We start from the raw sequence: 23,669 nt of genomic DNA, 5'->3' as shown, positions 1-23,669 counted from the left end.
TACCATCCAACCATCAATCTCTCACAGTTCCAGGAAAATATCTGTTATCTGTCCACAATAGAATACTGTATCCTCAAAAAATCTACCTTTAGACTGGCTTCTGGACATCAATCAGCGATCACATCTATCTTCCCGCATAAAGAAGGTCACACACCAACTCCACTCTCCCCTGGTTGACCTTGCCCCACAGGATATTTGGATTTAACTTCGGACTTCCTCATATTTTCTCCACTTTCCTAGTTATCATCATCATCAGTACATTCCGTGTCAAATGATGTAGGTGATTATGGTTTCATGACCATGATTATTCTTGGCAAATTTTTCTATAGAAGTGGTTTGTCATTGCTTTCTTCTGGACAGTGTCTTTACAAGACGGGTGACCATAGCCATTATCAATACTCTTCAGAGACTGTCTGCCTGGTGTCAGTGGTCGCATAACCAGAACTTGTGATATGCACTGGCTACTCACATGACCATCTACCACCTGCTTCACGTGACCCTGTTTTGGGGGTGCTAAGCAGGTGCTACACCTTGCTCAGAGGTGACCTACAGGCTAACGAAGAGAAGGAGCACCTTGTGCCTCCTTTGGTAGAGACATTTCGACCTCACCACTCAACATTCCTAGCATGCATCTCAATAACTCTTGTTTGATGTTTTCTGTGTGGATTTTAGCTGCCAATTTGCTCCCAACCCACCTTTTCTGTTTGTGCCCTTTCCTCCTTCCATTTCATTTTTTACTTATCTAGATTCATGCTTTCTCCTTTCATTTCTCTGCTCTTTAGCACTCTGCCTATCCCCACCCGTTCACCAAACTTCAGTCTTCCATCTTTCCTGCCAGCACCCCAGATTGGACTCCAGTTTAGTTGAACCGACAGCTTCCATCTGCCTGCAAGACTAGGCTGGAGGATGAGTCCTTAGCCATGAGGAACTCAGCACAACTTCCCAGCCTTTTCTGAAAGCCACATCAGGAGTGCATTGTAATTCACTCCACTTGCCAGAATGAATGAAACTCCATTTACGCCCCGCAGCCTGTCTGATTATCGTCCCACCTACAATCCCAACACCTCCCTCCCCGACTCCAATTTTTTGACCACTCTTGTACTAGAAGGCAGGTTGCATCATTAGCAAAATGCACTGGACCAACACGGCAAGATTTTTTCAATAGCATCTCTCAGAACTTCGGATCTCCCTTATCTGGAAGGACAAGACAAAATGGCACTAGAGGCCAACACAAGATCCTGCAGACAGTTCACAAAATGTCTCAGTCTTCTTCTGAATATACTTACTGGAGTCTCTAATTTACATTTTGCTAATGTGTTTTTGGGCTGAATCACACTGTCTCTGAGGGAATTTGGCGTGGTTGAGAATGGAGTGTGTGACCTAACGGCGTTGATCCATGATCAGCTCCAATTCTTGACCAATTCACCACTTAAAACATTGAGCAAGGTTGAAATCTTTGAGGACAGGAGCAAAAAGTGAGTGGGTGTTCAGCGCCATCTGTTTGCATTGGACTGGTCTCCCTCGCCCTCTCGCTCGTTGCTGCTGGAGGAAGGTGCAAGGGTCTTGTGTCTTGGATAAGGTTTAATTGACACAGTTTTTAGAGGACCCTGCAGCTCATGTTATACCTGTTTCTGGTTTTTTGCTATTCCTTTCTTTAATGTTATTTTGTGTGATTTTAATCGGGGCAGACTGGCTCCACGGCCTACAGATAATGAACAGCACTTCGCTAAATTGAACTGAACTGAAAGGAACTGCACATTCTTAGACTGTTTCGAGAAATCTGATGTTTAAGACTCTGTGTGTTATTCCCTCATTCTTTTCCAATTGTGTAATTTGTCTTTGTTTTGCGCATTGGGATTTTGATGTTTTCTTTATAGGGGCTTCCATAGTGTTTCTTTGTTTTGTGGCTGTCTGCGGGAAGATGAATCTCAGGTACACGTACTTTGATACCAAACGTACTTTGAATCCTTTGAATTTTTGAATCTTTGAAAAGGAACAATCACACAACTTCCCAGATTACAAGGTTTTCTGACTTGGAAATAATATCACCGATCCTTCGTCATTGCTGGTTCTAAATGAAGCAATTCCTACCATGGGAGGATACCAGAAGAACTGTGGAGTTTGAACGAGTCAGCTCACCCCCACTTTCATGCAAAGTAATTATGGATTTGCTATGGCTGGTTTGCCTTGCCTGTGGCAATTACCTTTCTATATATTAAACTTCATAGCTTAATACATTTTGGCATGTTACCCTTTGATTTAACGTTTCTCGATAAATTTCATTTTAGACAAAACATGTCCTGATCTGATTTGTGTCTCTTGGGATTTTTTTTTGCTTTGAAAGTGCAAGTAAATACAAGTTGTTTTTGTGACCCTGTGGCATAACTTATTGGAAGCAAGATTCCTATGGGATGGGGGAAAGAATGGGATTTCTAGTCCCGTTTCATATTTATCTCATTCCCCAGGTGTTAACAGTCACAACAACCTCCTATTCCAAGTGCATTCTGATTAGCTATTCATTGCTAGATGTTTAGCAAACACTTCGATAAGCAGACTTTTATAAGGATTTTCTGTCTAAATCCACTGCTAATTAAATTGGCATTGTGTAATAATTTGCATAAGAAATCTCAGCATGCCAAAAACACACACAGATTAGATGCATAATTAAATTATTTTAGTAATTGGGCTGAAGCCTTCTGTAATACAGTATTAATTACATGCATCAAACTCCATCAATTTAATTTATTGCCGCCTATCAGGAGAATTGACATGACCACCTACATTGTGTGCAACCTATTTTGTTTTTGAATGAAAACTTTCCAAAACTTTTTGAAAGAGCAATGATCAGATCATTGTTGTTGAGGCACAATGTTAGATGTTTGATCTTAATCACAAGAGATTCTGCAGATGCTGGAAATCCTGAGTAACACATACAAAAATGCTGGAGAAACTCGGCAGGTCAGGCAGCATCTATGGAGAGGGGAAATAAGAGCCAATGGTTTGGGCATGATGTTCGATCACCTGGTCAAGAGTGCCAACTGGCAGAGTGCTCAGAGGATGTGCAGATCAGCTAGCAGAGATTCTCACTGACATCTTCCACATCTCCCTGAGCAGCGCCATAGTTCCTATGTGCTTCAAGGCCGCCACCATCGTCCCTGTGCCGAAGAAGTCTTCAGTGTCCTGCCTCAACGACTATCATCCCATTGCACTCACATCCATCATCATGAAGTATTTCGAGAGGCTCGTCATGAGGCACATCAAGACCCTGCTGCCCCCCTCACTGGACGCCCTGCAGTTCGCGTACCGTTCCCAACCGTTCAACAGACAATTGCCATCACCCTCCACCTGGCCCTAACTCACCTGGACATAAAAGGCACGTACATTCGAATGTTGTTCATAGACTTCAGTTCAGCATTCAACACCATCATTCCTTAGAAACTGGTTGGAAAGCTGAGCCTACTGGGCCTGAACACCTCCCTCTGCAACTGGATCCTAGACTTCCTGACTGGGAGGCCTCAGTCAATCTGGATTGGAAGCAGCATCTCCAACACCATCACACTGAGCACGGGGGCTCCCCAGGGCTGTGTGCTCAGTCCACTGCTGTTCACTCTGCTGACCCACGACTGTGCTGCAACACACAGCTCGAACCACATCATCAAGTTCGTCGATGACACAACCGTGGTGGGTCTCATCAGCAAGAATGATGAGAGCATACAGAGAGGAGGTGCAGCGGCTAACGGACTGTGCAGAGCCAACAACCTGTCTCTGAACGTGAACAAAACAAAAGAGATAGTTATTGACTTCATGAGGACACGGAGCGACCACTCTCCGCTGGACATCAACGACTCCTCCGTACAGATCGTTAACAGCACCAAATTTCTTGGTGTTCACCTCGCGGAGAATTTCACCTGGTCCCTCAACACCAGCTCCATAGCAAAGAAAGCCCAGCAGCGTCTCTACTTTCTGCGAAGGCTGAGAAAAGTCCATCTCCCACCCTCCATCCTCACCACATTCTACAGAGGTTGTATTGAGAGCATCCTGAGCAGCTGCATCACTGCCTGGTTCGGAAATTGCACCATCTCAGATCGCAAGACCCTGCAGTGGATAGTGAGGTCAGCTGAGAACATCATCGGGGTCTCTCTTCCCGCCATCACAGACATTTACACCACACGCTGCATCTGCAAAGCAAACAGCATTGTGAAGGACCCCGTGCGCCCCTCATACAAACTCCTCTCCCTCCTGCCATCTGGAAAAAGGCACCGAAGCATTCGGGCTCTCACAACCAGACTATGCAATAGTTTCTTCCCCCAAGCCATCAGACTCCTCAATACCCAGAGCCTGGCTTGACACCAACCTACTGCCCTCTACTGTGCCTATTGTCTTGTTTATTATTTATTATTATTTATTGTAGTGCCTGCACTATTTTGTGCACTTTATGCAGTCCCAGATAGGTCTGTAGTCTAGTGTAGTTTTTGTGTTTTTTCTTGCATAGTTCAGTGTAGTTTTTGTATTGTTTCATGTAGCACCATGGTCCTGGAAAACGTTGTCTCATTTTTACTATGTTCTGTACCAGCAGTTATGGTTGAAATGACAATAAAAAGTGACTTGACTAGACAACAGAATTAGTGATGTGTGAATACCATAGCAGGGCTTGAGGTTAATTGGCAATGTATGCAGATGGGCCATTTTATGTGGACATCTGTAGATAAAAGTGTTGGTTTCTGTTGTGGTAGTCCCTGTAGCCAGATCTCCTTTGTAAGATCAGATGAAGCATAAGGCTGTCCGAATGAAAGCATGGAAAGCAATTGGCTCCCATGTATTCCATTGAGGGATCCTGTCATCTTTTAGTCCTATCCTTAGCCAAGATAGGAAAAAAGATAGATTCCCACACTTGACTCCTTCCTCATCATAGTGCACTATCATTTCTGCACATCCTCTGTCATGCACTCAGAGAGCTCAGTCAGATTTACACTGTTCCATATGAATAACAAAAGATAATGATGAGCTTTATTTGTACTAACACACCCAAAATGCTTGAGGAACTCTGCAGGTCAGGCAGCATTTATAGACAGGAAAAGAAGTCGAAGTTTCGGGCAAAGACCCATCATCGAAGTTCAAAGTAAACTTATTATCAAAGTGCATAAATGTCACCATACACAACCATGAGATTTATTTTCTGCAAGCATACTCAATAAACTTGTAATAGAATAATGACCATAATAAAATCAATGAAAGACTACACCAACTTGGACATTGAACAAGCGTGCAGAAGAAAATAAACTCTGCAAATACAAAAAGAAGAAAAAATAATAGAAACATAGAGAATCTACAGCACAATACAGGCCCTTCGGCCCGCAAAGTTGTGCCAAACATGCCCCTACCTTAGAAGTTACTAGGCTTACCTATAGCCCTCTGTTTTTCTAAGCTCCATGTACCTATCCAAAAGTCTCTCAAAAGACCCTATCGTATCCACCTCCACCACCGTTGCCGGCAGCCCATTCCACGCACTCACCACTCTCTGAGTGAAAAAACTTACCCCTGACATCTCCTCTGTACCCACTCCCCAGCACCTTAAACCTGTGTCCTCTCGTGGCAACTATTTCAGCCCTGGGAAAAGGCTCTTCACTGTCCACATGATCAATGCCTCTCATCATCTTATATACCTCTATCAGGTCACCTCTCATCCTCCGTCGCTCCAAGGAGAAAAGGCCGAGTTCACTCAACCTATTCTCAAAAGGCATGCTCCCCAATCCAGACAACATCCTTGTAAATCTCCTATGCACCCTTTCTATGGTTTCTACATCCTTCCTGTGGTGAGGTGACCAGAACTGAGCTCAGTACTCCAAGTGGGGTCTGACCAGGGTCCTATATAGCTGCAACCTTACCTCTATATAAATAAATAAACAATAAATATTGAGGACATGAGATGAAGAGTCCTAGGAAGTGAGTCCATAGGTTGTGGGAACATTTCAATGATAGAGCATACGACACTAAGTGAAGTTATCCCTTTCTGTTCAAGAGCCTGATAGTTGAGCGATAATAATCATTCCTGAACCTGGTGGTGTGAGTCCTGAGGCTCTTGTATCTTCTTCCTGATGACAGCAGAGAGAAGAAGGCATGGCCTGGGTGGTGGGGGTCCCTGACGATGGATGCTGTTTTCCTGTGACAGTGGTTCATGTAGATGTGCTCAATGTGGGGAGGGCTTTATCTGTGATGGACTGGGCCCTATTCACTACTTTTTGTAGGATTTTTCACTCAAGGGCATTGGTGATTCCATACCAGGCTGTGATGTAGCCAGTCAATATACTCTCCACTACACACCTATAGAAGTTTATCGAAGTTTTAAATGTCATGCCGAATCATCACGAACTCATAAGGAAGTAGAGGTGCTGCCATGCTCACTTCATAATTGCACTTACGTGCCGGGCTTATAGCATGTCCTCCGAAATAATAACACTGAGGGACTTAAAGTTGCTGACTGTATCATCCTCTGATCCTCCGATGAGGACTGGCTCATGGACCTCTGGTTTCCTTCTCCTGAGGTCAATAATCAGCTCATTAGTCTTGCAGAAATTGAGTAAGAGGTAGTTGTGATGGCGCCACTCAGCCAGATTTTCAATTTTCCTCCTATATGCTGTTTCATCACCACCTTTAATTTGGCCCATGGCAGTGGTGTTGTCAACAAACCTGAACATGGTGTTAAAGCTGTGCTTAGCCACGCTGTCATAAGTATAAAGCAAATAGAGCAGGGGGGCTAAACACACAGCCCTGTGGCACACCTGTGCTGATGGAAATTGTCTGGGGTCTGCAAGTGAGGAAATTAAGGATCCAATTCAACAAGGAGGTATTGAGGCCAGATCTTGGAGCTTATTGATTAGTTTTGTGGGGATGATGGTGTTGGTTGCCGAGATGAAGTCGATAAAGAGCATGTGCATCTTTGCTGTCCAGATGTTCCAGGGTTGAGTGAAGGGCCAATGAGATGGCTTCTGCTGTGGACCTGTTGCTCCAGTAGGCAAACTGGAGTGGATCCAAGTTGCTTCTCAGGCAGGAGTTGAAATGTTTCATCGTCAACCTCTGAAGACACTTCATCATTGTGGACGTAAGGGTACTGGACGATAGTCATTGAGGCAGGTTTCAACATTTTGGAAAGGAAGAAGTCAGGATAAGAAGGTGGGGAAGAGAGAGGAGGAATACAAGCTGATAGGAGAGGAGAGTGGCCCATAGGAGAAAGGAGGAAGGGAACCAGAGGGAGGTGATAGGCAGGTGAGGAGAAGGGAATGAGAAGAGAGTAGCTTTATTTGTCACATGTACTTTGAAACATACAGTGAAATGCGTTATTTGAGTTGAATCAATTCAGCAAGGATCGTGGCAGGGCAGCTTGTAAGTGTCACTTACTGTTCTGGTGCCAACATAGCATACCTACAACTTACTATTCCTAACCATATATCTTTGGGGAGGAAACCAGAGCACTCGGAGGAAACCCGTGTGGTCACGGGGAGAACGTACAACCTCCTTACAGACAGCTGCGGGAATCAAACTCCAGTCAGGTATCACTGATGCTGTAAAGAGATTGCGCTAACCACTTACTGGGCCGTCCAACTTGGATGAATGATGAAGTATGGGTATGGAAATGAATGAGAATTAGTTCTAGTAAAATGAAGGACGGAAGATTTAATGAAACCTGGATTGCAGTACTGGACATTGTTTTTCAACATTCATAGGTTAAGAAAGTGATTGACCACCCATCTTGCCACTTGAAGTTTGTATTCATGGAAGTCAAAGATTAAAAGTTACCTTTTTGATTCTCAAGCGAACAGAGGGAGGTATGAAGGTTTCTGTTGGTGACCTAAAAAGGGAAGCACAAACATTTAGTGAGTAGTGTTGAAAGCGGGTGTTTAAGTATTCAGTAGTTTAGGGAGTTAGGATCATTTATTGGCAAACAAAAATAATTATTTCACCAGAAAAATTTTGTTTTGTCATTGTTTGATTGAGAGCAATAAATAAAATTATTCTGATGATTGTGTATTTAAAGTCCCATTCTAAACAGGGAATTAAGTATATTTGTAAGAACTTTTATTTATTAGCAGTTGATGTCCTTTGACATTTTATTCAAGGCTCCATAAGGAAGTATTGCCTTTGAATGATTATAGTTAGGGACAGGGAATAATGGGACATTATTCTGTCAAAATTCAGTCCTAATGTTAACATCTTGCATTGCATTCATGTTTCTCATGTCACTAGTTTAAATTTCTGTGTGGATACTTGAAGAGTTATTGCTTTTGGAAAATTCTCTTACTGTAACCCCATTCACTGAACAGAACTTTCTATTTTGCAGGAGACTCAAAAGTGGAACTCGGGCAACCAAATTCATGCCAAACATTTTGCTTATGCTCTGATTTTCATTCAACAGGAACAGTCTCATGTAATAAAGGAATTGGAAGCTTATAAAATCACTGTCCTAGAAAGACATCATGCAGATTTAATTAAAAGTTTGTGGAATGATTCAGGAGTAAAGATCTGCTATGAACGGCGCCGAGAGTATCAGTTGTTTGACTCCACAAATTAGTAAGTGCTTATTCATATAACTCGCAGAATTAGGGAGTACACATGGAAGCCATTTGACCAGACCTTTGGCAAAATTTCCTTTTCCCAAAGCCCTGTGTCTATCTTTTCTTCACCCATCACTAGTCCATGGGATGCAGTGAAGGATTATTTGCCCCTGACCAAATGAGCCTATTAAGTAGTATTCCGATACCTCCAGATAAGCATATTATACATGATTTTTACAAGTAAACACAAAAATCAAGTCGATGTTGGTGCAATATGATCATAGTGTGATGAAGCTGTAGTGATAACATTGTGCTGGTTGGTTCAAGAACCGAATATTTGAAGGGAAGTAGCTGCTGTTCACCATGATGGTGTTGGACTTCAGACCTTTAAAAGTTGACTGGGCAACCTCCTTCAGTAATGTTATCTAAGGCTCCACAAATTGCAGTCAGGTATCACTAGAAGTGAATATATCAGTGATCTTCGTGTGATTCTGTTTGTGATATTTTTTAAGCTTTCACGATGTCCACAAGATTAAATCCTTAGCACATTATAAGATGATGAGAGGCATTGATTGTGTGGATAGTCAGAGGCTTTTTCCCAGGGCTGCAATGGCTAACATGAAAGGACATAGTTTTAAGGTGCTTGGAAGTAGGCACGGAGGAGATGTCAGAGCTAAGTTTTTTTTAAGCAGAGAGTGGTGCATGCATCGCTGTTGGCGACGGTGGTGGAGGTGGATACAATAGGGTCTCTTAAGAGGCTCCTGGATAGGTACATGGAGCTTAGAAAATAGAGGGCTATGGTTAACTCGAGGTAATTTCTAAGGTAAGTACATGTTCGGCACAGCATTGTGGGCCGAAGGGCCTGTATTGTGCTGTAGGTGTTCTATATTCACTTTATTATACTCTTTTCATGTTTCTAATGATTCTTTGGATCTTTTAATCCTCCATGACAGTGGTTCTGTGCTTTTCCTGATTGTTAAAATGCTTCTAAACAGAGTAGTGCACCATTCAGAGCTCTAGCAACTAAGGTTCAATCATGAACTAGCATCCTGCGTATGCAGAGTTTTTAATTCTCCTGATTGCAAGGGATCCACCAGATTCTTTGGTTTCCACCCACATTCCAAAGACGTGCTGGTTGGTAGCTTAATTTGACTATAATAACTGGTTTCGTGAGGTGTAGAAGTTATTAAGCATGCGTGAGTTGACGTGGTGAGGATTCAAAGATCAAGGGAGATTTGAGGGGGAGATCAAGAGTCAAAGGGTTGAAGATTGGGACGTTTGCCGTTGGAGAGTTCCAGGGTCGCAATCCAAAGGAGATGCTGGGACAGGTTACCAGGAAACAAGTGGGAGAATGGCATTGATGGAATTACTTTGAAAGCTGGCATTCACTTGAGTGGCCTGTTTTATTTCATGAGGAAGTATAAGGATACATTTGGCATAAGGTGCTCTACCTTCGAAAGGCCTGGCCACAAAAATGATCAGGCTTCATCAGTTACCAAGGGAGTGAAGCAGTACCTTTTAATAACTGTAAATATAATGGTGACCTGGGTAACACCAGAAAATGCTAGAGGAACTCAGCAGGTCAGGCAGCATCTATGAGGAGGTATAAACAATTGATATTTCCAGGATAAGATCCTAAATCAAGTCTGGAAATGAAGGCAGAAGAAGATGACATGGAATTGCCTCAGCAGCTGGGAAATATATGTTTATAGATACATTCAGGTCTTGTGGAAGTTAATTTCTGGACCTAATTTAAATTGTTTCCCACAACTTTCTGGCAAACAGACTGAGAGCATGGCCAAATTTTGGGTGCTGGAAAAGAGAGAGAGAAAGAGGGAGAGATGAGGAGTGGAGGAAGGGGTGGGTTTGGTCTCAAGGAGAATCACAAGAAGGGGAAGACTGCGGCTGACTGAAGAATGGCTTTTGGTGGGACATTGTGGCCTGGTAGCCTAGGTGTAGGAGTGAGCTTACAGGTTAGAGGGATGTTAGGGTTGTGAAGGTCCCAAATGAAGGGCTGCTGGGAGATCCCAGACTGGACAAAGTTGAAGATCAAGGTTGATAAATGTTTGCGGCCTAATGATCCATCCAGCATCCAGGAAGATTGGACCATGAGCCAAAGGCTTGGGGATTGGGAAGGTTGTGGGTTGGAGAGACTCTTTCAAAGAGAGATCCTTGGCCAGGAGAAATAGGAAGTGAGTGGATAAGCTGGATAGATGATGAAGGATTGATGCGCATTCATGCTGCTTTCGGTCCATAAGCAAGGAGAGACACTTAACTGCTGTCTCCAGTCCCCTCTCCTCCATTCCTGTCTCCCCTCAGTAGTTTTATTTCCATGTTTGGGTAATTTGTTATCACTGTTTTTGAATCCAGATCACTGGTTTTAGGTTTAAGATATCAGTCCCCAGTCTCAGTAACATATTTGAATAACTCACCTGTCTATGGATGAGGGTTTTGGTTGCTAGGGTATGGTTTTGCACTATGAAGGAAGAAATTAATGGATAGCAATGTCAAATATAGGAGCAGGGTGAAGGGACGCAGTCTTTTGGGCTTCTCCATGCAGTAACTTCATGGCCAGTTGAATACTCATTTTATCAACTTACTTGTACGTTCCTCTTGATTTTTCATTTCCATATTTTCTTACAATACAGAAGGGAGCCTTTCAGTCCACTGAATCCATGTTGGCTCTCTGAGCAATCTTATCCGTCCTGTCCCCTTGCTTAGTCCTCCATAAACTACACTCTTTCCCATGCTCAGATCCCCTGCAAACCACCTGCATTAAGGACAATTTGCAGAGGGAGGCAGCTGGGACACTGGGAGCAACCTACCCATGGGGCAAATGTGAAAGATCCACACCAGCAGTATCTACAGCCTTGTCTCAACGCAAGTCACAGAAACCGAGTGGAAGCAGCACTAACTGTGTCACCCAACCAGCCCATCTATTAGAGTAGAGAATTCACAGCCCTCAGTGAGCTGAAGTTCCTCTTTACCTTAGCCTGCATCACCAGCACTTACAGCTGTGTTGACTGTTGGTTGCATCCACCATGTCAGATTGGATCCAGTTGCAAGCTGTTCTGACTTTAATGGAGCTGAATGTGCAAGATCAGGTGCACTGACAACCACTATTCCTGCACGTGTTTAGCATAGGGTAGCAGATTAAAATTCCTTTCCTGAGCCACTAGACACAATGTGGAGCTTTTGAAGGTCCATCAGTCATGTGATCTTTCATTGAACCAAGTGAGAGGAGGGAAATCTCAAAGAAACCTCCTGGATATTGACAGGCCTGGATAGAATGGACATGGAGAGGATGTTTCCATTAATAAGATCCGAGGTCACAGCCTCTGAATAAAGAAATGTCTCTTTAAAAACAGAGATAAGGAGGAATTTCTTCAGACAGAGGGTGGTGAATCGGTAGAATTCATTGCCACAGAGAGTTGTGGAGGCAAAGTCATTGGGTGTATTTAAGACAGAGATTGATAAGTTCTAGTTTGGTAAGAGGGTTCAGAGGATTTTTTAAAAAATCAGCCATGATTGAATGGTGGAACAGACTTGATGGCCTAATTCTGCTCCTGGTCGCTCTGGTCATATGGTACACCTTTAATTATGCTCATGTCCAATGTTACTACTTCAACCTTCACACCTTGCTGTTGCCTAAACTTACACTAAACTGTTTATTTCTTTTGCAGTTACCTGAATGACATTGATCGCATTGCAGCCAGTGATTACATACCAACAGATCAAGACGTGTTGAGGGTCCGAGTGCCAACAACAGGCATCAATGAATATTCATTTAACATGCATAAAGTATGCTTGAGGTATTAAGAAATCCTTTTATGGGGATAGGAACAAAAGCTAGTTGTAGTAACTGTACGAAAACTGTAGATGCTGGAAATCCAAAATAGGAACAGACAATGCAGCATCTGTGAGGAGAAAAACCAGAGACAAGGTGTTAGACAGCGTAGAAGGACATTCCCTTTAGAACAGAGATGAGGAATTTCTTTAGCCAGAAGGTGATGAATCCGTGGAATTCTTTGCCACAGATGGCTGTGGAGGCCAAGTCACTGGGTATATTTAAAGCAGAGATTGATAGGTTCTTGATTAGTAGGGTTGGCAAAGATTACAGGGAGAAGGCAGGAGAATGAGATTGAGAGGGAAAATAAATCAGCCATGATGGGCTGAATGGCCTAATTCTGCTTCTATGTCTTTTGGGGTTATGGTCTTATGACAGGACAAAATGCTCCCATTCTTTTCATAAAACCTCCAGAGCAATAGTAATGAACAGAGGAAAGAGTGCTCTCCAGCGCTCCCTAATTTCATTGAGTAAAGTTTCTTGGTTCTTTCTGGGCAATCTGTAATCTGCATTATATGAGCTATTTGGAATTAATTTTTATGATCTTTGAGCTTTATCTGACCAAATTAAATTGCCCTGAAAAGATATGGTAATTAAAGAAAATACTGACATTTAATAATCATCTATGCATTCCAGAGATTCACTTTTAATCCTGTTATTTATACTTTTACTAATGCAAGATATCCAATTATTACTTTGCGTCCTTTTATTATGTTTGTGGGACCAGTGAACTTCAAGGTTTATAAGTCCCTGTCTAATTCTTAGAATAGTCGACGTTGGAGGACAGAAGTCTGAACGAAGGAAGTGGATTCACTGCTTTGAGAACGTCTTGTCAGTTATATTCCTGGCTTCGCTCAGTGAATACGACCAGGTGCTGGAAGAGAGTGAGAAGGAGGTGAGTCTGACGCCATTCCTTCGGCACTGGAAGTCTGCTTCCTGTTGTCAGAATTGAACGTGGGTAATGCCTGGGCGGATTGTAAATCCATTTCATTGGCGTGAATTCTCTAGCTAGGCACTGTGTATTAGATACTTGGACTCATGCAGTATACTGTATAATTAACTGGTACTCAGATTTAAGGGTAAAACTAAATGTACTTTGAACTCTACCATTGGTAAGTCTCCTGCAAATTACTCTGGATATCTGTGTCTTGATGAAGGGTCTCACCCCGAAATGTTGACTATTTATTCCCATCCATAGATGCTGCCTGACCTGCTGAGCTCCTCCAGCATATTGTGTATTGGTCTAGATTTCCAGCATCTGCAGTACCTCTTGTGACTCTGAACATCTCTTTTTTACAACCAAACCCTCAAATAATAGGGGCAAGAGTGGGGGAGGTGGGGGATTAATGGCGCTCAGGGTTGGAAAATGGCTTAAGTCAAGCACGCAGGGGTTTACAATGAAGTTCCACTCTTCAGCTAATAATTTCAGTTATCAGCCACACTTGGAAATATATCACAAGTGCTTTGTTACGGGAGTCCTTGCAATATGTGGATTGAAGAGGTTCGAACAGGAAATTCTTCAGCCTCTGGCACTTATACTCCAGAGCCAAGGTCACTTCAACCTCAGTAAATGAGTTGCAGTGTGCAGGCAGCACCTGCGTATGCAGAGTTTAAAAGTCAAGTTCCAAATCATTGTGAGCTCATTTGCTGACACATATAAAAGCCTAGGTCTTGCACTAAATGTCTGCAAACAAGTCAACAAGGTGCTGGAATCTCAAGCAAAAACAAACCAGTAGAGGAACTTAGTGGGCCAGGCAGCATCTGTGGGGGAATAGGACTTGTTGACATTTTGGATCAAGGCCTTCCATCAGATTTTTGACCCAGAACAAAAATTATGATCACAGGAAGGGATATCAGGACAAAAGCCTAAAAGTTTGTTGAAAGAAATTGTTTTATATCAAGGGACTTTTTACAAATGCATAAGTTAAGGATGCAGGACAAGATTGTCTTGGCAGGCTTTAATGCCAGATGCCCATGACAATGTGTAGACGGCAGCCTATAAAGACTGTTTAGGCCTGATTTGAATTCAATTCAATTCAAGTTTAATAGTCATTCAACCATACATGAATATAGCCAAACGAGACAGTGTTACTCTGGGGCCAAGGAGCAAAACACAGTACCAAAAGTCACACAGCACAAAGCACATATATCACGTTCAAGATAGCAAGCACATAAGGTATCAGCAAGATACAGCCATGCAATAAAAAAGCCCAGACACAAACCATGAATGCCACAGATATCTACAGTTGACCATTACACAGCTTGTCTTCTCCATGCGAACACTGGGGAGTGCGGGCAGCACTGATTCCAGCATGGGACGCCACACCACGCTGCCCCTGGTGGAACGCACTGGCTCCCACACCTTTCTCCTGGCGGCTGTAAGCAGGTGACACCGCGGCTTGAGGCCTATTCCTCACTGCGACTGAGGCCACAAGAATTCCCAGAAAGTAGGAAATTCTTAATAAAATAATCCAAATCTGGGTGAAATTCAGAGTGTTCCCAGGCATGGGTTCAAAAAAAAACCCTACAAACGATTGTAGAAGTCAGAAATTAAAGCAGAAAATGACAGAAGCAGGTAAGCGAGTCTCTGTAAAGAGAAAACATTTGAAAACATTCTCTTTCCAATGTGCTGCCTGCCCTGCTGAGTATTTCCAGCATTTTCTGTTATTATGAGTTAATGCTGTTGTATAAAGGGAAAGATAGTTGAAGGGAGAGAACTTCAGAGCTCGGAGGACAAGGAGGCAAACTCAAAGGTGATCGTGGGGTGATGAGGACTAACAGAACTTCATAATCAAAAGAAAGGTAAAATCAGCGAAGACTGAAGATCAACAGAACAATCAGAGGGGCTAAAGGATTTCTGCAAGACAAGTTTACATGGCCACTTTAACATAGAACATAGAATAGTACAGCACATTACAGGCCCTTCGGCCCTCAATGTTGTGCCGACCCTCAAACCCTGCCTCCCATATAACCCCCCACCTTAAATTCCTCCATATACCTGTCTAGTAGTCTCTTAAACTTCACTAGTGTATCTACCTCCACTACTGACTCAGGCAGTGCATTCCACGCACCAACCATTCTCTGAGTAAAAAACCTTCCTCTAATATCCCCCTTGAACTTCCCATCCCTTACCTTAAAGCCATGTCCTCTTGTATTGAGCAGTGGTGCCCTGGGGAAGAGGTGCTGGCTATCCACTCTATCTATTCCTCTTATTATCTTGTACACCTCTATCATGTCTCCTTTCATCCTCCTTCTCTCCAAAGCGTAAAGCCCTAGCTCCCTTAATCTCTGATCATAATGCATAAATGTGAATACGAATTCATAATATACTGGGGTAAATTCAAAGCTCTTGTGAAGGTACATTTTTATATATTACAGATGATAGAGGTGCGTAATCTGAGAACGCTGCTGTGTTATGAACATAGGTGTCATTATTTAAAATCATTTAAAAATATAATGGATATATGCACTCAGTTGCCACTTCATTAAGTATGCCAGTGCATCTGCTTGTTAAGGCAAGTATTTAACCAGCCAAATATATGACAGCAATTCAATAGATAAAACCATGCAGACATGGTTAACAAGCTCAGTTGCTGTTCTGACCAGACATCGGAATGGGGAAGAAACATGATCTAAGTGACTTTGACTGTGGACTGATTGTTGGTGCCAGACAGGGTGGTTTGAGGATCTCTGAAACTGCTGACCTCTTGGACTTTTCATGGACATTAAACTCTAGAGTTTGCAGGAAATGGTGTGAGAAACAAAAACTCATCTAGGGGGCGGCAGTTCCGTGGGCAAAAATGCCTCAGTAATGAGAGAGATCAGAGGAGAATGGCCAGAGTGTTCAAGCTGACAGGAAGGCGACAGTAACTCAAATAACCATGCATCACAACAGTGGCACGCAGATCATCTCTGAATGCACAGCACATCGAACTTTGACGTGGATGGACTACCGCAGCAGAAGACCACACTGGGTTCCACTTCTGTACCTAATAAAGTGGCCACTGGGTGTATGTTTATTTTCAAGATAAATCATAGCACAGAATTTAAAAGCTTTGAATCTGAAAGAGTTTTTGTTTTGCAGAATCGTATGAGGGAGAGTCTTGCTCTGTTTCATTTTATTTTGAGGTCCCAGTATTTTCCAACTTCATCAATAATTCTTTTCTTGAATAAAACTGACATTTTGAAGGAGAAGATTCTTAACTCACATTTAGCGGACTACTTTCATGAGTTTAAAGGTAAGTGGAAAACATAGCTCTTCCTTCCTTTGCATTGGCTCCTATCCACTTTTATTTTTACTTCTCCTTTACTAAAATAGGTCTAAATTTGTTCAAGTTCACTTGAATTGTTGTCATAGGTATACATACACTGCGTACAAATGAGCATTTTAAAGCAAGCCACACATTACAAACTAGACAATCTTAAGTTAACATAAAGGTATGCTTATGTAGGACGCTACCATAGCATAGTGGTTAGCGTGACGATATTAGAGCTTGAAGCGTTCCGGAGTTCAGAGTTCAATTCCGGTGCCATTCTGTAAGGAGTATCTGTACACCCTCCCCATGGAATGCGTGGGTTTTCTCTGAGTGCTCTGGTTTCCTCCCACAGACCAAAGACATACTGGGTAGTATTTAATTGGTCATTGTAAATTGTCCCTTGATTAGGTTTGTGTTAATTGAGCTTGTCTGGAGTTGCTGGAGTGGCAGTGAGCTGTTTAATATTTACTGTACTGTTTATCTGTGCTGCAATCTACATGCATTTTGAATTATATTTGAATAGCTTATTTGTGGTAACATTTTGTTTTACTTCTGTGTGCGGTATATATTTTGTGGGTGTGCCATGGTCCGGAGGAACATTGTTTCATTTTATTGTATAAATGTACGGTCAATTGACAATAAACTTGAACTTGAATTAGAACAATATTTCGACTGGCTGCGAGTTAGCAAACAGCAAATACAAACATAATGCATTTGAGTAAAATACCAGTGAGTTGTTTTGATCTGATTGCACTATCTAATGTAGAGATAGAATCAGTAGTTATTTTCAAAGGAGACTTTAATTTCTTGAAGGGGACAAATTCCATGGGGATTATGGGACTAAACAGTTAAACCAACATATACTTCTGCAACAGGACAAATTTCTTCCTTTGTGCTGTATGTTCTATGAATTCACCCTAGACAGAATAGCTTGGCAACACACACAAAATGCTGGAGGTACTCAGCAGGCCAGGCAACATCTATGGCAAAGAGTAACCAGTCGACTTTTTGGGCCGAGACCCTTCTTCAGGACTGTTTGACATTCATGTCTATGTGATCGCATGTTTTGAGTCAGTTTTGAAACCCCATTCAATGAATTTCTTTGCTTTCAGGGTCAAAAAGAAATGCAGATGTTGCCATGGAATTCATCCTACAAATGTATCTGAAACAGGATGTAAATAAGAGACAAATCTACCATCACTTCACCTGTGCCACAGACACAGAAAACATTCGCAAAGTGTTTGACGATGTGAAGCAAACAATTTTGGTGAAGAGCCTGACTGAGCTGGACTTAATGTAAAAGGGCTCTCTAATACATAGAACAAAATGCTCTGGGTGTGTTGTAGCTCTGATTCAACTTCTCCTGCACAGAATGGATGTAAGAAGGTGAAATTCCACTACAACCAGGACGTGGAATTCTTCAATGTGTCAGCGGTTGAACCAGACTTTGAAAAGCACAGTTCCATATTGATAAACCAAGGAACAAACTAAAGAGATCTTTCCTGGATGACATTTATGTGCCTCTGCACGCAGCTCCCTGGAAAAATGGGAGACACAGAACATTAACTAAAATTAAGCAAAAGAGTGATGGTCAAATAATGAAGAAACTGTCATTGTAATTCAGTTGTGGTGTTCAGTGATATCAATCTTCCGCAATTTTCTTTTAAATCAGGTTTGCTTCATTAATATTCCAAATAATGATCTGCATTAATAGTGTTTCCAGAACTAGCCGATCTAAGAGGAAGTGGTGTCAGCTGCAGGGAAGGTCACGATTAGAATGGAAGGTAGCAACAATGGTGAGGAGCAGCAAATGATATTCACAAAAGCAGACAGACGGCCAACAATTTCAATTATGCATATATTGATTTTGTGTCTTCGCTTAGTTCCAATCCCAGCCTTCACTGCGATCCTGATTACCTACTAGTGTCGTGAAGGCAAAGTGATGAAGTAGCAATGTGTGGCCTAATGCTTCTGGGGAATGCCAACTCTATCAAATGTATATAAAACAGAGATTAGGACAGGCCATTCAGCCCATTGATCTTAATGCCATTTTATACTAAATGTCATCCTCCTGTTCATCATCCATATACCTCCATTTCCTTTCTATTCTTGTCTATAAAAACTCCAACAAACTGCCTACTTCCACTACCACTCTTGGTAACCCATTCCAGGCACCTACAGTACTGTGCAAAAGTCTTAAGCACACATATATATAGTTAGGGTGCTGAAGCCTTTTACACAGTACTGTAATTGTCAAAGTGGAGCAGACAGCGAATTCATAAATCTGACGGGAGAAAAGGATGGTGAGGGTGGAGTGCCGCGGGAGGTGTGTGGGACAGGTGACAGGGAAGGAGTGCTGGGACGGTGAGTGGCGTAGGTGCCAAAGCTTCCATCCCTGAGATACCAGCCAAAATAATTTGATTCCAAGTAATTGGTTTATTGTTTATTACAGAATGTCTCTCTGCTGCTTCCCTGCTCCCTGCTCTTCCTTTTTCCCCAAACCATGATCCCCCTCTCCCTGCCCCTTTCCCACTCTCAATCCACGATAGAGACCCATATCAGAATTAGGTTTATCATCACTCACATATGTTAAGAAATTTGTTTTTTTTGCAGAAGCGCAATATATAAAATTACTACAGTACTGTGCAAAAGTCCTAGTCTCCCTCGCTGTATATATGTGCCTAAGACTTTTGCACAGTATATATATTTAATTAAAGATGATTTCTGTTATCCTTAATATAATATTAAAGATAAATATCATTAAAATATATATTTAATGAGATATATATTTTAAATTTATCTCATTAAAGATCCTTTTGTCCAGGAATATGTTTATTTTTGAAGGCTGAAACTGTGTCAGAGTGTGCATATTATAAAATTAGGGATTAATTTTGATATCTTGAAGAAAGCAATCAACGTGGCTGTGCAAGTTTTCCACAATCTCGTGAGATTATTAATGTCTGGTCTGTGTGCAAAGGCCACATGACTTCACCACTTCCTCTCTGGAACTTGCTGGCAAAATTTCGTGGGAACCGACGTTGGTACAGGGTTTCAGTTTTACAACCTGGCCCACTGGTACCTGGGAACATTGATAACTTTACTTTTTTGACATGGATTTGGGGAGAAAATTCCCAGTCTGTTTCAACGGCAGGGGGCAAGGAGGTCAAAGGCTGAGAGGAAATTTAATTGAGGTGTGCCAAAGCTTCGGAATCAGAAGGACAGGAATAACTCTTCAGCAGCGAGGACAGTAACTAGGAGGGAATAGGGGCAGAGTGACTGATATTTTACAGTGGTGGATGTCTGGAAATCACTGAGTGAAAGGATAGTAATGACAGAAACACTCTTACATTTGAGAAGAATCAGAATGAGCCCTTGAATGGCTGCACACTGTTGAGGCACCGACCAAAGACTGGAAAGTGAAATTAGTTGACAATATATTTTCGGTAGGTATGAATATGATATTTTTTTGAGCAGTGAAGTTCTAGAATTCCTTACAGAACCACCTGAATATGGATCTCCATACAGTATATGTAAATATAAGACTATAGGACACAGAAGCAGAAGTAGCTCTTCTCAACCCCATTTTCCTGCCTTCTCTCATAACCTTTGATGCCCTAACTAATCAAGAACATATCAACTTCCACTTTAAACATAACCAATGACTTGGCATCTACAGCTCTCCATGGCAATATGGGTCCCAGCTCTGGTTTCAAGAGACTACAGTTTAATAAATTTAGATGGTGACATTTTACTTTGCATTTGCTTCATTTTATCACCTTTTCCCCACCTCTCTTGCTTGTACTTCAGGCTGTTGACTCCCTCCCGAGGTTTGGTTTCAGGGCTGCCTGTTGCCATGTAGGTTGTTTTGTCTTAATGATCAGACTTTGAAGATATTTTACTATAGCACCATTATACCCCCTTGCCAGATCTTTACATTCACTCCAGAGATACACCAATGATTGGTGATCAAGAGCAGCCAAAAATGTCAATTTCAGACCTTAAGACCATAAAATATGGGAGCAGAATTAGGCCACTTGGCCCTTGAGTCTGCCTGCCTTCTCCCCGTATCCCTTCATGCCCTGATCAATCAGGAATCTATCGACCTCTGCCTTAGATATACATAAAGACTTGGCCTCCACAGCTGCCTGTGGCAATGAAATCCACAGATTCACCCCTCCCTGGCTAAAGGTGTTCTTCCTCATCACCATTTGAAAAGGATGCGCCTCTATTCTGAGATTATGTCCTCTGGTCTTAGACTCTCCCACCATAGGAAACATGCTCTTTACATGCACTCTGTCGAGGCCTTTCACCATTTGATAGGTTTCAATTAGTTAATCCCTCATTCTTCTGAATTCTAGTGAATAAAGCTCCAGAGCCATCAAATGCTTTTCATATGATGAGGCTTTCAATCCTGGAATCATTTTCATGAACCCTCTCCAGTGTCAGCACATCCTTTCTAAGGTAAAGGGCCCAAAACTACTCAAAATACTCGAAGTGAGGCCTCACCAGTGCTTTATAAAGTCTCAACCTTACATCCTTGCTTCTATAAATAAGTACAGTATACACTTTTACATTGCTGCTTATCAATGCTGATGTCGATTTTCAATACTGGTTTTATGAATGAATGTCAAGATGAAAACCTGCCCAGTTTCTAAAGGTTTGTGATGGTTATATTTAAATACAGTACGCTCTGGAGCCCTTTCAAAGTGAAAAACAAAACTGACATCATAACACTGAACCACAAAGATTTTGCTTCCTGAATACTTTTGGGTGTATCTTATGGATTTTGGGCTGTTGATCATGAAAAGCACCATGCAATTTCCCTATCATGCACAATTTTTTTGAAATTGGCTTCATTTATTATTTCAATTCATAATTCAAGTCAGAATAACTGATGCCAAGATTAAGGAGTCTTAAGGAACAGTATCAGGGCAACTGGAATCCATCAGTGCTGGCTGGTTATTGTTGGACACTTAAGCGAGAAGCCTCAGACACTGAGTACAAATGAAAATCATCAACAAAGCATTTCTAGTTTAGTAGAACTATCGCAAAGTGTCAGCATTGTTATGCAATTAAACACATTATATTCATTGAAAGTTAATTTCTTGTTTCTCCAAATTCCTATGTGATACAAGTAGTCTGAAATTATATTTGTGTTCAGCTTCAAGTGGTCTATCATAAACAAAAAAAAATTCTGAGGAAGCAACACCTTCCAAAAAAAAATTGTTGTCCAGTGTAACTTTACCGTATTACAGACTATTTATGTAACTCATTGGATGCAAGCTGTCATACACAATGTGGAGAAAATGATATGAAGAAATTTATCATTGCAATTGTGAACTAAATCCTGATGCCAGGATTTGGCTGTTCATCTTGAATTATCTAGAAAAACAAATCACTGCATTATTATGCAAAAATGTACCTCATGACCGCACTTTTTTGTAAGTTTACAAACTTTCATAATCAAATGTAAAACTTTAAGTCTAGTAGATAAAGAACATTATGCCATGTTACTTAGTTCTGAACTGCCAGGACTCTTAACTGGTCTGTATCACATCCAATGTTGGGACAAATTACTTAGAATCTTATCTTCTACAGCAGAACATTAAACAGTCTATAAAATGTAAAAAAAGTGCACTGTTCTATATCCTTAAGCTACTGTTAATATAACTGTAAACAATGTGCATTATGCTATATTCGTGTTTTGTAAAGTCAGATATGTACAGTATATATTTTCTTCACTGGAATAATAGACTATAATGTATTCCTCTGTAACTTGAATTAATAACTGGTTATTTGAAAAATAAAGGTAGGTGAATCATATTTTTAGATCACATGGTGAGACATATATTGCACTCTCAGCTTTGAATCAGAAGTTTGATGGTTCAAAGGACTTCAGCATATACACTCAGTAAATGTTGGTGGAACGCAGCAGGCCAGACAGTATCCATAGGAAGAAGCTCAGTTGACGTTTCGGGCCGAGACCCTTCAGTCCTGACGAAGGGTCACGGCCTGAAACATCGACTGTGCTTCTTCCTATGGATGCTGTCTGGCCCGCTGTGTTCCGCCAGCATTTTGTGTGTGTTGCTTGAATTTCCAGCATCTGCAGATTTCCTTGTATATAGACTCAGTGGCCACTTTATTGGGTACACCTGTACATCTGCTCATTAATGCAAATATCTAATCAGCCAATCATGTGGCACCAACTCAGTGTATAAAAGCATGCGGACACGGTCAAGAGGCTCAGTTGCTGTTAAGACCAAACATCAGAATGGGGAGGAAATACGAGCTCAGTGACTTTGACCGTGGAAAGGTAGTTGGAAGGAGGCAAAGAGTAAAGGGCGCCTTTACTGATTGGCTGCAGTCATGTTCCACAGGGGTCGCTGTTGGGGCCACTTCATTTTACGCTATATGTCAATGATTTGGATGATGGAATTAATGATTTTGTGGCCAGGTCTGTGGACGATACGAAGGTAGGTGGATGGGCAGGTAATGTTGAGGAAGCAACATTAATGTTTAGGAGAATCTAATCCTTCTGGCAGATTGTAAATAAGTGGCAAATGGAATACAGTGTTGGGAAGTGTATGGTCATGCACGTCAGCAGAAGGAATAAAAGCACAGACTATTTTCAAAATGGGGAGAAAATGCAAAAATCTGAGCTGTAAAGGGACTTGGTGTATTGTGAGCTGTTTTGGGTGCCTTTAGTTAAGAACGGATGTGCTGACATTGGAGAGTATTCAGAGGAGGTTTACGAGAATGATTCCAGGAATGAAAGGCTTATTGTATGAGAAGCAATTGATAGCTCTGGGACTTTACTTGCAGGAATTTAGACGAACGAGGGGTGATCTGATTGAAACCTATTGAATGTTGAAGGGCCTAGACTGAGTGTATATGGAGAGGATGTTGTTTAGGACCAGAGGGCACAGCCTCAGAATAGAGGGGTGTCCATTTAGAATGGAGATGAAAAGGAATTTCTTTAGCCAGAGGGTGGCGTATCTGTGGAATTCGTCGGCACAT

The 23,669-nt window shown here is 41.8% G+C and overlaps 1 protein-coding gene across 1 annotated transcript in view; it reads left to right on the top strand.

Moving 5' to 3' along the window:
* Window positions 1-22,458, top strand: part of LOC134337575 (guanine nucleotide-binding protein subunit alpha-11-like) — an 83,718-nt gene extending 61,260 nt beyond the window's left edge. Inside the window, exons 3-7 of the mRNA XM_063032714.1 lie at window positions 8,411-8,565; window positions 12,233-12,361; window positions 13,162-13,291; window positions 16,481-16,634; window positions 17,765-22,458. Coding sequence (XP_062888784.1) covers window positions 8,411-8,565; window positions 12,233-12,361; window positions 13,162-13,291; window positions 16,481-16,634; window positions 17,765-17,952 — 756 coding nt within the window. The 3' untranslated portion in view covers window positions 17,953-22,458. The remainder of the gene's footprint in view (window positions 1-8,410; window positions 8,566-12,232; window positions 12,362-13,161; window positions 13,292-16,480; window positions 16,635-17,764) is intronic.
* The last annotated feature ends 1,211 nt before the right edge of the window (window positions 22,459-23,669 follow it).

The sequence above is a fragment of the Mobula hypostoma genome, chromosome 24, assembly GCF_963921235.1.
Source record: "Mobula hypostoma chromosome 24, sMobHyp1.1, whole genome shotgun sequence".
Classification (NCBI taxonomy): domain Eukaryota; kingdom Metazoa; phylum Chordata; class Chondrichthyes; order Myliobatiformes; family Myliobatidae; genus Mobula; species Mobula hypostoma.
This window is presented reverse-complemented; position numbering and strand designations above follow the sequence as displayed.